The following is a 12,297-nucleotide window of genomic DNA, read 5'->3' as shown; positions in this document are numbered from 1 at the left end:
AAAATGAAATGGTAGTCAGAAACACAAAGGAAGAGGAACAATGGAAATATAGATTAGGTGGGATTAAGCCCTCATGTATCAATAATCACTCTAAATGTAAATCGATTGAATTCTCCAATCAACAGACACAGAGTGGTGGGGTGGATTAGAAAACAAGACCCAATGATATGTTGCTGCCAGGAAACACATATCAGCTCTAAAAACAAACAGGCTCAGAATGAATGGATGGGAGACAATACTCCAAGAAAATGGCAAATAAAAGAAAGTAGGTGTTGCCATACTCATATCAGACAAAGCAGACTTCAAGATAAAAAAGACTATGAGAGACAAAGAGGGGCAGTATATAATGCTAAAGGGGACTTTCCACCAAGAGGACATATCCCATTCAACATAGTACTGGAGGTTTTGTCCAGAGCAATTAGGCTGGAAAAAGAAATAAAAGGAATCCCAATTGGAAAGGAAGAAATGAAACTCTTGCTGTTTGCAGATGACATGATTGTAAATAGAAAAAACCATAAAGAATCCATCAGAAAACTATTAGAAATAATCAACTACTACAGCAAAGTTGCAGCATACAAAATCAACTTACCACAATCAGTTGCATTTCTACTCTAATAATGAACTAACAGAAAGAGAACTCAAGAATACAATCCCACTTACAATTGCAACAAAAAGAAAAAAATCTCTAGGGATAAATTTAACCAAAGAGGTTAAAGACCTATACAATGAAAACTATAAGACATTATTGAAAGAAATCAATGATGACCTGAAGTAATGGGAAGATATTCCATGCACATGGATTGGAAGAATAAACACAGTTAAAAAGGCCATATTACCTAAAGTAATCTACAGATTCAATGCCATCCCAATCAGAATTCCAATGACATTCTTCACAGAAATAGAACACAGAATCCTAAAATATATATGGAATAACAAAAGACCTCGAACAGCCAAAGCAATCCTGAAAAGAAAGAACAAAGCTGGAGGCATCACAATCCTAACTTGAAAATATATTACATAGCTATAGTAATCAAAATGGCATGGTACTGGCACAAAAGCAGACTCATAGATCAATGGAACAGAACTGAAAGCCCAGAAAGAAAACTACACATCTGTGGTCAGTTAATCTCTGACAAAGGAGCCAAGATCATACAATGGAGAAAGGAAAGTCTCTTCAATAAATGCTGTTGGGAAAACTGGACAGCCACATGCAAAAGAATGAAAGTAGATCATTATCTTCCACCATACACAAAAATTAACTCGAAATGGATAAAAGACTTGAATCTAACACTTGAAACCATAAAACTCCTAGAAGAAAATATACGCAGTTCAGTCTTTGACATCGGTCTTAGCAGCATCTTTTCCAATACCATGTCTACTCAGGCAAGGGAAAGAAAAGAAAAAATATACAAATGGGACTACATGAGACTAAAAGCCTTCTGCAAGGCAAAGGAAACGATGGACAAAATGAAAAGACAGGGTCGGCCCCGAGCCTTAGTGGTTAAGTGTGCACGCTCCGCTACTGGCGGCCCAGGTTCGGATCCCGGACGCGCACAAACGCACCACTTTTCCAACCATGCTGCGGCCGCGTCCCACATACAGCAACTAGAAGGATGTGCAACTATGACATACAACTATCAACTGGGACTTTGGGGGAAAAAAAAAGGAGGAGGATTGGCAATAGATGTTAGCTCAGAGCCAGTCTTCCTCAGAAAAAAAGAGGAGGATTACCATGGATGTTAGCTCAGGGCTGATCTTCTTCACCAAAAAAAAAAAAAAAAAAAAAAGGAAAGACAACCAACCACCTGGGAGAAAATATTTGCAAATCATATATCTGACAAGGGGTTAATCTCCAAAATATATAAACAACTCATACAACCCAACAATAAAAAAACAGATAATCCAATCTAAAAATGGGCAGAGGATATGAACAGACATTTTTCCAAAGAAGATATACAGAAGGCCAACAGACACATGAAAAGATGTAAAACATCACTAATTATTAGGGATATTCAAATCAAAACTACAATGAGAGATCACCTTATACCTGTCACAACAACTATAATTCCCAAGACAAAAAGTACGAAATGTTGGAGAGGATAAGGAGAAAAGGGTACCCTCACACACTGCTGGTGGGAATGCAAACTGATGCAGCCACTAGGGACAACACTATGGAGAGTTCTCAAAAAATTAAAAATAGAAATAGCATACCTTCCAGTTATCCCACTACTGGGTATTTATCCAAAGAAATTGAAATCAACAATTCAAAGAGATTTATGCAGCCCTGTGTTCACTGCAGCATTATTCACAATAGCCAAGACATGGAAGCAACCCAAGCGCCCTGCTACAGATGAATGGATCAAGAAGAGGTGGTATGTATTATATACAATGGAATACTACTCAGCCAGAAAAAAAAGACAAGATCATCGTGTTTGCAACAACCTGGATGGACCTTGAGGGTAGGATGTTAAATGAAATAAGCCAGACAAAATCAAACATGCATGATTTCACTCATACGCAGAAGATAAACATATACAGGGATAAAGAGAACAAATCAGTGGTTACCAGAGGGGATGGGGGCTGGGCATTGAGTGAAAGAGTTAAAGGGGCACATATGCATGGTGATGGATAATAGTTAGACTACTGGTGGTGAGCATGATGCAGTCTATAAAGAAATTCACAAATAATAATGAACACCCGAAATTACACAATGTTAAAACCCTTTATAATTTCAATAAAATAATTAAAAAAGAAAAAAAAATAATTCATTCTTTTTTATGGTTGAATAGTATTCCACCATGGGGATATACCACACTTTGTGTATCTGTTAACCAGTAGATGGACATTTTGTTTGTTTTCCATTTTTGTCTAGAATAAATAGGTTGTTATCAACATGTGTGTACAAGTCTGTGTATAGACATATGAGTTTATTTCCTTTGCATGGATTCCTAGGAGAGGAATGGCTGGATAGACGTATGTAATTATTAAAGACGCATCCAAGCTATTTTTCACCAGCACTCGATGAGAGTTTCAGTGACTTGACATCTTCAACAACACTTGCTATAGTCAGTCTTTTTAATTTTAGCCATTCTCAAGTGTGGTAGAATCTCATGATGACTGTCACTTATATTTCCCCAATGACTCATGTTGTGAAGGAGAAGGCAAGCCACACACAGACTGGGAGAAAACATCTGCAAAACATATCCCTAGAAAAGGACGTGTACTTATAATATATAAAGAGCTCTTACAACCCAATGGTAAGAAGACAATCAACACGTCATGGCTTACCAGGAGACAGCAGATCAGGCCTGTGATGAGCACCAGGAAGCCCGCCAGCAGATGAGGATGAGGGCCCAGAAGGAGAGGTCTGGGGAGACAAGTGGTGGGGTGAGCCACCTCCTGTCATCGCCCCAGGGCTCCTGCTGACCCCACTGTGCCTCAACCGTCCTTGACAAGGGTTGGCCAACTTTCCTCATCATCCAAGACCCTGTGCGCATAGTTCTCTTCGATGAGGCACAGCATCAAGATACTCGCCCCCTACCGTGGTCCTGGGTTTTCTGCAGGTTTACCATGCTTCTCAGTCAAGGTGTCATTTCTGTTGGGAGAATATTCTGGAAGTGAATGAAATGGAGAATGCATGTGAGTGTGTTTCACTCTTTTTAATAAAACTTTTTAGACACAGAAAAATAAAGGGAACAGTCTCATAAACATCCATCATCTAGATTTAACAATGCATATTCCATCCAATTAAAACAATATTTCATCAATGTATAAATTATTAACACTTGCCGCCCTTGATTCATCCCATGTTTTCAATGAAATATTAAAGTCAAGTAGACATCATCATGTTTCACCCCATTTTACTTTCCATCTCTAAAAAGTGAGCACACTTTGCTACAAAATTCAAGGCCATTATCACAGAACAAAAGTGTAATAAATTAAACTAAATTAATACCTCTGGGCACAGAGGACTGAATTTGGGTTGGACTATCTTATGATGGCTGGGGGGAGAATGGGTCATCACAGTTGGCAAGCCTATGTGATCTCTCTAAATTCGTAAATTCCCACTCAAAATTGTTCTTCCGTGCCTAGAAACACATCATCCCCTTCTCCTTTATCTATTTGCTTAATATTCATTTTCTAGGATTAACCTACAATGTAATTTCCTGCAGGAAGTCTTCTCTGGTTACCCCCTAAAAATATGAGTTTGTTCAGATCAAATAATTGATAAGTTTCAATTCTCTATTCTTGTTATTGCCAGCAACAACATAAACTCCAGGAGGGAGTGGGCATGGGGGGAGGGGTGCAGGTCCCCCTACTTGTGCCTCTACCCAGACAACCTCTTAGAGGTGTGCTGTCTGATATGCAGCAGCAACAAGTCTCTTTTTGAATTAAAATTAATTTTAGTTAAATAAAATAAAAATTCTAACCTCAGTAACATTAAAAATCAGTAACAATAAAGACCAGTCACAATACCATCTTTCGAGCACTCAACAGCCACATGCAGCTATGCACTGGACAGCACAGATACAGAACATTCCACCACTGCAGAAAGTTCTAGTGCATTGGTGCTCATCTAGAGCGGGACTTGGCAAACTATAGCCTGTGGATCAGAAACCACATCCACCCCCAAACCTGTAAGTCTGCTTCACACACAGCTGGAGGCCCTCATTGACCATCGGGCCCAGTGGCTCTCAGTGCAGAGATAAGGAAACAAAAGTCCGGAGAGGGGAGGTGACTAGCTTGAGGTCACTGAGCTGTGTAGGAGAAGTTGAGGGCCTCCCATACTACACTGGTGTGCTTTTCTCTCTCTCAATGGTGGCTAAAGACTGGGGGACTATGCCACCTCCTGCCAGCCTGAGCAAGTTCAGTGTTCTCTCAGCCCCAGGCCTCCAGAGTCCCTAGAAAGGCCTCACTTTCTTCCCCAATGACCAGGGAGCCTTACCATCCACAAGGACATTCTTTCCGTCCAGGGTCAAGTTCTGCAGCTGGGTACCCTTCTGGTCAGCCGCAGGAATTCCTCATAGATGGCAACTCTATCCAGTCTCTGTGCCAAGGCGGCTGGGTACACAGTGAGTCCACTGCAGTGTGGTTACCATGGGGGACCGACCTGGAAGGACACAAGGGATGAACAAGGGTGTCTGGAATTCTACCCTGATTCTAGATTCCCTGCTTCTGGGTCCTGTCCAAGAGAACTTTCTGCAATAATGTCAACATTTGCCTGCACTACCAAATACACTCATTATTAGCCCCATGTTGTTATCAAGCACTTAAAATGTGGCTAGTGTGTGTGAGTGAGGAACTGAATTTCTCATGTAATTTCATTTAAAGTAATTAATTTATAAATAAATAACCACAGGGAGAACATTTTTGAAACTTTGGAGTAAGGACGTCTTCAAATGCATAAAAACAATGAGAACACTGGTAAAAATGGTCGAAATCAACTTTTCAGAAGTCTAGAAATTAATCAAAGGCTTGCAAGAATCTGAGGAGGGTTTAGTGAAGAAACATGGTGGAATCTTGATAAAGGGAGCAAACTTTGTGGCATTATAACTTGCACTATTCCCATCCTGCTCTCACAATATCCTCCATAACTTTGAAAACCGTCAGTCTCAGAACCATGGTAGCTGAGACAACCAGCATCCCAGCAGCCATAATGGGTGTGGAGCTCTGAAAAGACCCATCCCCACCCAACTGCAACTAGCTGACCTGCCTGGCAGCTCCCCGAAAACGCCCCATGTTCAGGGCTTGTTGTTACTAGACTCAGAGCTTGCCCAGAGAGGAAAGTCTGTCCCCAGGGCACTTGCTAAAAACAATCAGGGCTAATTGTTTCCTATTGTAGTTGCCTGAGGGAGTGATACCAGCTGAGGCAGGCAAGAGGTGAGCCAACAACTTAGAAGAAAAATTGGGGGAATGAGATGTCCACAGGGGGCTTTGAAAATCTCCAGGGTATTTCCGGGCATCCAGAAGGCCACAAGGGCTCAGGCCTGTGGCACGCCCAGGAAAGACTTGAGAACATCTTAATCTCTCACCTCTAGTTGAAGGGTTGGCTTAATATCTGAAAACTTGATTATGTAATACACCATATTAATAGAATAACGGCCAATACCACGCAATCTCGACCACATATACAGAAAAGAATTTCACAAAATACAGTGCCCTTCATGCCTAAAAAAGAAAACACTCAACAAATTAGGAATAGACAAAACTTTCTCAACCTATAAACAGCATCGATGAAAAACCCACGGCTAACACCATATTCAATGGTGAAAGACTGAAAATTTCCCCCTAAGACCAGGGACAAGACATTGATGTCTTCCCTCATCTCACATGTTAATCACAGGCACCAGAGGCTCTGATGAGGGCAATTAGGCAAGAAAAAGGAATAAAAGAAACCCAGATTGGAAGGGAAGACGTAAAACTATTTGTTTTGCAGATGAGAAGATATTGTATCTAGAAAAACCTAAAAAATACCACCCCCCCACACACAATATGTGCATCGTATCCCAATACGTGTATAATAAATTTAAATTGCCCCATCTGGTTAGTGGCTCCAATATTGGAGAGCACAGTTAGACCGCTAATATTTGTTGAACCTTTCCAGAAGAGGAGGAGGAGGAGGATGCTGGAGGTTGGCGGCCCCAAATGTTAATGCTTTTCTCAACCCCCGAAAATCTATGGAAGGAGATGGTAGGATTAGCTGACAGGGATGTGGGGCAGAATGGGCACCATGTCAGTGACTTCCAGATCAAGGATGTGTCACAGGAGCTCAGAGCCATCAGCCACCTGCTCAGCCAATGCTTCCAATCTCCTCAACCCACATCAAGTCGGTGACCAGGCAGGAGTGAAATATGTCTCATAGCTGGCTGCCTCTGTAGAGCTTGGTGACCTAGAACAAACGCAAGGGAGAGTGGGTGAGATGGAGGTCTCCTGGAGACGCAGGGGGCCACTGGAGCCAGTGAAAGATCACAGACCTTGGGGCAAGGGAGACCTGACTTCAAATCCTGGCTCTGCCCCTAACTCACTGTGTGACCTTAGGCACAAAAATCCCCTTTCTGAGATTCAGTTTACCCATGTGAGAAATGGGGAAGGCAGCTAGGACATCACCTCTGGACACTGAGAGAACCCAGGGACGCAGGGAAAGTGAAGGGTTGAAACAATCACGTAACAGATGTAAGTCCGACGGAGGAATGAGGGTGCCCTCAGGGCAAGGAGAGACGGGACAGGGGAGACCCCACCTGGTCCTGGGTGTCCCTCAGCAGGGCGGTGTACTCCGAGGATGTGGGCTCCGGGTTGCTGAGGTTCCAGCTGATGATGTGGAAATGTAGCTGGTGCTCTCTCTGGATGGATAAACTCTGGGCTGCAGAGCCTGGAGCCACCGAGAGGAAAAGCAGACAGGTGGAGACTCTCCGCTCCCAGCACAGAGGCATGGAGGCCCACGGGGTCAGGATGGTAGGTGCAGACGGCGTCCACACTGCTGGCTTCCCCATCCTTTTCAGGCCTGGGGAGAGAGGGATGTGGGGACTCTAGAGAGAGGTCCTGAAACCTCTGGGGTGGGGGCCAGAACAGGAAGGAGGAAATGGGAGGACAGGGGGGAGACTGAGAGAGGGGTGGTCACAAAAGTGGTCATTAGGGGCAAATACTCAGAGGAGGGTCTCACCTGAGGGAGACCAGTCTGCAACTCAAGGAGAAGAGGCCCAGGCTGCTCTTCTTGAACAAGGATCCAGCTGGGGAGGAAGGAGGAGGAGGAGGAGCAGGAGGGACAGGGAGTGGGGGAGGGGCTGGGTGGGAGCTGCTGGAACCAGGGTCTCCTCAGGCTCTGCAGGACCCTCTCAGTGGAGTTGAACGTGGCTGAGCCGTTGCTCCTGTCTGATGAATACTGGAGGGTGGAGATGGGGAAGGTGACTGTGAGGGTCTTCAGGTTGTGTCCCAAAGCTGCAAGACGAGAGGGAGAGCGATGGCCAGCACTGAGAGCTGGCCTGAGACCACACCAGAGTCCTGCACTCATTATCATCTGTCGTCTTCTCTCCCAGTGTCACCACCACCCACCCGTGTGGTCACCCAGGTCAGAACCAGCATATCTGCTCAGCTCCTCCTCCCTCCCAGTAACACCAATTCCAGTTGCGCACCGGTCCTCACATACACTCCCTCTCTCCATCCCTGTCCCAGCTCAGGTCTTAACTTGCTTCACCCGGACCAACACCCCAGCAGGCTCACTGGATGCTCTGTCTAAAGGATGTTCTACATGCACCACTAGAAGAATCTTTCTGAAATGAATACCTCACTAGGGCCACCACTGCTCTAGTACCACCCATGGCTCCCTATGGCCTTCAGTGTTAGTTCAACCTTCTTGACCTGGCACTCAAGGCTCTACTCAATCTGGCTCCTGCTGACCTTTCAGTCTCATTTTATCCATCTACTGCGGGTTAAACTTCATGCTTCACGCAACCCAAATTCATTTCAATTCTCCCCATAGGGCATGTTGCTTCAGGCTGGAGCCTTTGCTCACGGAATCCTCTCTGCCAGGAAAACCCTTCATCCTCTAGTTGCCAGGGTCCCTCCTACTTATTCTTAAAGACTCCATTCTGGTGAAACTTTCTCTAGCAAGCTCTTCCCCTCCAAATTATGCCAGGCGCCTCTCCCCGAAACATCCCACATTGTACTATAATGGTGTGTTAATTTCACAAGACTCGGGGCTCTCTGAGGGCTGGCCTGAGACTGAACCGTCGGTATAATCTTTGTGATCAGCATGATTGCCCTAAAACCAGAATTTCACACCCTGGCTTCCCAGCTCCTGGATCACAACTGGCTGGTGGAGGAGTGGGGCCGGAGAGCTTCTCTTGGGAAGGAAAAGGGGCCCCCAGACACCTGTGGTGGCTTCTGGTGGCACAGGTGATGATCAAGTATGCAGGGACGTGGTGGCTGGCTCGGGAGCTGTGGCGAGGGCTGTCTCAGGGAGGGACAGAGTGGGAGGAGCCCCCAGGCTCACCCGGGCTCCAGCAGTGGCTGTGCCAGGACCACCATTCACAGGTGAAGCATAAATGAGAGTGAGGGGAGGGGTGACTGTGTGAGTAGAGGGATGAGCAAGCCTGTGGATGAGAGGAGCCCGAGAGAGAGAGATAGGTGAACAAGAGAGACTGAACTCGGAGGAGAGACAGATGGATGGGCAGAAAACTGGACAGACGGATGGGATACCTGGAAAAGGAGGACCAAGGGCGGGGCTTTAGGAGAATTAAAGTGAAAACCACGTGGGGTCAGAATGTGGTGGAGAACATGTCTGTGTCTAAGGCTTTCTCACACTGGGCTGGGACTCTCCACCAGAACCCGGGAGGGAGAGAAGGGATGAATTAGGGCCCTTCCAGGTGCTTCCCTCACCAAGGACAGCGGGTGAAGGAGAACAAGTGCTCCCCAACCCCAAATGCGGACGGGACCCAGGATGTCAGGGCCAGGAATACTCACTGGTGGTAGTCGGGGCTGCGGCTCCATAGGTGTAATCTGTGGAGAGGAGGCAAGAGGAGCTGAACAAGAGCTGGGGTGAACATAAAGGATTAAGGGAGAGGGGCAATGTAGGGAGCTTTGTGGGAAAATCAGAGGGGAAAGCAGAGGGGAAGAGGGGAGGGGTGATCAGGCGGTAGGCAACGAGATGGAAGGTGGCTGGACCCAGTGATCACACAGTGATGAGAAGACTGATCCCAGACCAGGAGCATAGAGAGATGGATCATAGCTCACTTTAGAGCAACGGAGGCAACACAGAACTCTGACTGGGAGAGACAGTGTGGCTGTAGCACAGCCCCTCACCACTGACGTAGAGGCTGTCCCCGTCCAGGGTGAGGGAGCCCAGGTGGGTGACACCCTGGGTCTCATGGCTCAGCTCCCAGTAGAGTCGCTCTCTGTCCAGCCCTGGACCAGCGGGGGTCAGAGTGGAAGGTGCAGATGATGTCCACCCCAGTGGCTGCCCCACCCTTCTCAAGCCTGGGGGAGGGAGAACCTGGGGACATGGAATACTGAGCAGGGGTCCTTCTGGGTGTGGAAAGCGAGAGAGGGGAAGGGAGGAGGCTGAGGGAGAGGCTGAAGGGGCTGCTCTGATGTCTGGAGGGGCTCTCCTCGGTGTCTCCCATGTGAGACAACCCCCTCACAAGTAAGGCCTGACTTCCTTTAGGATGTGGAGGGGGGCCTGTGAGTGACAAAGAAGGGTGAACACACAGACCTGGGTGAGGGGGCGCCTGCAGGTCTGCACGGACAGCAGCGAGGAGCACAGTCAGTGCCCTGTGCCATCTGACACATCCAGGCAAGAAAGTACCGTTACCTTCTCTCGGTTCTACACTCCAAGGTCTTTTCTTTCTACTTCTTTCCTGCTCCACAGCCATCACCCAGGCCTAGGGAACAGTCACCTTATTCCTCATCTTATTCCCAGCACCTCCCATCTCGCCTCTTAAGTCTACATTCTTAAACATGAAGTCCATCTGAACCCACGTGCTTAGACCAAACGCTAATCACATCCTCCTTCTACTCGCATCTCTCCAGAGTCTTCCCACTGGTCTTAGAACAGAGTCCCAAGTCACCCCTGATCTGGTCCTGCCTGTCCCCCCTCGCTGGCGTGGCTCACACCCCTCACCCTGTGTTGACTCGGCTCAGCCATCCCTCTTCTCAGTTCATGGACACACCAGGCTCTCTGCTTCAGGGGTGTCCTCATGCGGGTCCCTCTGTCTGAAACGCTCTCTTGAACACACTCCCACACCCTCACTCCAGTCTAACCTTCCAACTAGCTAAATCCAGTCCCATCTCTAGCTCTCAAGCTAAATATCAGTCCTTCTCAAGAGGGCTTCCCTGTCCCCTCAGGTTGAGTCACCTTGTGCCTATCTCCCACATCACTCTCATCATTAACTGTCTAAAATCCAAATTCCCAAATACAATATAAATTCCACGGAGGTGGGACAAGGTCTCTCTGGTTCTCCAGGTCCCCATGCATGTGGCCCAGGGCCTGGCTCATCAGATGAGGAACCATCCCGCTTTGTCTAGGACTGCCCTGGTTTGAACACTAAACGTCCTGTGTCCTGGAAAACCCCTCTGTCCTGAGTAAACAAGGATGGTGGGTCACCATAAATTATACACTCAAAGACTATCTATTGCATGACAAGCACACATTCCCCTCAAGAACATCACAGGAAAGCTAGAATGAAAAAGGCACACACACACACACACAATTAGTAGAGGCCAACAACTAAATACAAAATTACTTAACAAGATTCTCTGCAACGTGAATCACCAGACCGTTATTTCAGAAAAATTTCAAGAAACAAAGTTAATTCCCTTTAGAAGGCAAGGTGGTGAGGACAGTCTTTTTAGAGACTAGTGCCCTGCACTGTAATCTACAGTGTTGCTTAGTACTCCTCGAAATGATTGGAAATGTCATAAAGAAAAAAATGCTCAAAATAAATCTGGCTACTGGCAAATTCAATGTTAAATTTGTTATTAATACAAAGAAGTTCCAATCATCTTTTTCCCTCAATGCTCCTATATTTCAAATTTTTGTAGAGGATTTATAGGACTTTAGAAGTCAAGTTGAATGGGTCTAAGGAATGTTGCTGAGTATCCCTGCTAATATTTAATGGGACGTCTTCTAATACTACATACACATGCAAAACATTTCTGTATTTATATTATATATAAATCCTGACTTTTGAGTATTATGCAATGCCGGTAAATCTATATTTTCTACTATAATACACATTTGCAGTTATTTATACTTGTTTTATGTGTTTTTATTTGCATATAACTGTACTTACTGAAATATTTACCACACAGAACCACACACAGCTTACCATCTTTCACTTGAATATAATCCATCAAACATCAATAATTTTTCTCAAGATACCCTCACTCTCAGTGTCCATGTGGTGACAACCTGAGCCCAGGAAAGCCCACTAGCAGGTCTTCTGCACAGCGGAGGCTGCCGGAACCTGCTGGTACCAGGTCGACAGGGTACTCACCTGGTCACACAGAAATCCATGGATCAGCGAGGACAGGTGGACTCTGAGCCTGCTTTCACCTCAAACTTGAGCTCCACGGATGCTTTCCGTGTCTGAGGGGGGAAAAAAACGGAAACAAGCTTTTGAGGCCTTTTATAGGGTGTTGGATGGAAAGGCCACCCAATTCACTTTTCTTTTTTGTATTAACTGATTTAACTGTAACTGTTGGCTGAGACTGGATTTTCCCGATTCCTATCCAGTCACCTGCTCCCCAAGATGGGAGGAAGCAGCTTCGTGCTGTGTGCACTTGTGTCGCTCAACTCACTTG

At 45.9% G+C, this 12,297-nt stretch overlaps 1 protein-coding gene and 1 long non-coding RNA gene across 3 annotated transcripts; both read right to left on the bottom strand.

The window, feature by feature from the left end:
* Positions 1 to 5,013: 5,013 nt before the first annotated feature.
* Positions 5,014 to 7,578, bottom strand: LOC131402689 (mucin-16-like). 2 transcript variants are annotated; one of them, XM_058537287.1, is made up of 2 exons: positions 7,239 to 7,578; positions 5,014 to 5,110 (listed from the first exon to the last, which is right to left on the bottom strand). In XM_058537287.1, the coding sequence occupies exons 1-2, from the start codon at positions 7,488 to 7,490 to the stop codon at positions 5,093 to 5,095; spliced, it is 270 nt and encodes an 89-aa protein (XP_058393270.1). In that variant the 5' UTR covers positions 7,491 to 7,578; the 3' UTR covers positions 5,014 to 5,092. The 2 variants fall into 2 exon arrangements, with proteins under 2 accessions (XP_058393270.1, XP_058393269.1); XM_058537286.1 differs by lacking the exon at positions 5,014 to 5,110 and adding an exon at positions 6,838 to 6,889.
* Positions 7,579 to 7,794: 216 nt separating this feature from the next.
* On the bottom strand, positions 7,795 to 12,076 carry LOC131402693 (uncharacterized). The gene is made up of 3 exons (XR_009218902.1): positions 11,991 to 12,076; positions 9,460 to 9,495; positions 7,795 to 7,935 (listed from the first exon to the last, which is right to left on the bottom strand). It is a non-coding gene; the product is annotated as an uncharacterized LOC131402693 (long non-coding RNA).
* Between the last annotated feature and the right edge of the window lie 221 nt (positions 12,077 to 12,297).

This window comes from Diceros bicornis, unplaced genomic scaffold (genome assembly GCF_020826845.1).
Source record: "Diceros bicornis minor isolate mBicDic1 unplaced genomic scaffold, mDicBic1.mat.cur scaffold_230_ctg1, whole genome shotgun sequence".
Classification (NCBI taxonomy): domain Eukaryota; kingdom Metazoa; phylum Chordata; class Mammalia; order Perissodactyla; family Rhinocerotidae; genus Diceros; species Diceros bicornis.
Note: the sequence above shows the minus strand (reverse complement) of the source record. Positions and strands in the feature narration are given on the sequence as shown.

Coding starts and splice junctions, on each gene's coding strand:
- LOC131402689 (XM_058537286.1), bottom strand. CDS start 7,490: ATGGGGAAGCCAGCAGTGTGGACGCCGTCTGCACCTACCATCCTGACC. Junction 6,890..7,238: donor TGAGGGACACCCAGGACCAG/GTGGGGTCTCCC, acceptor CGTTTGTTCTAG/GTCACCAAGCTCTACAGAGG.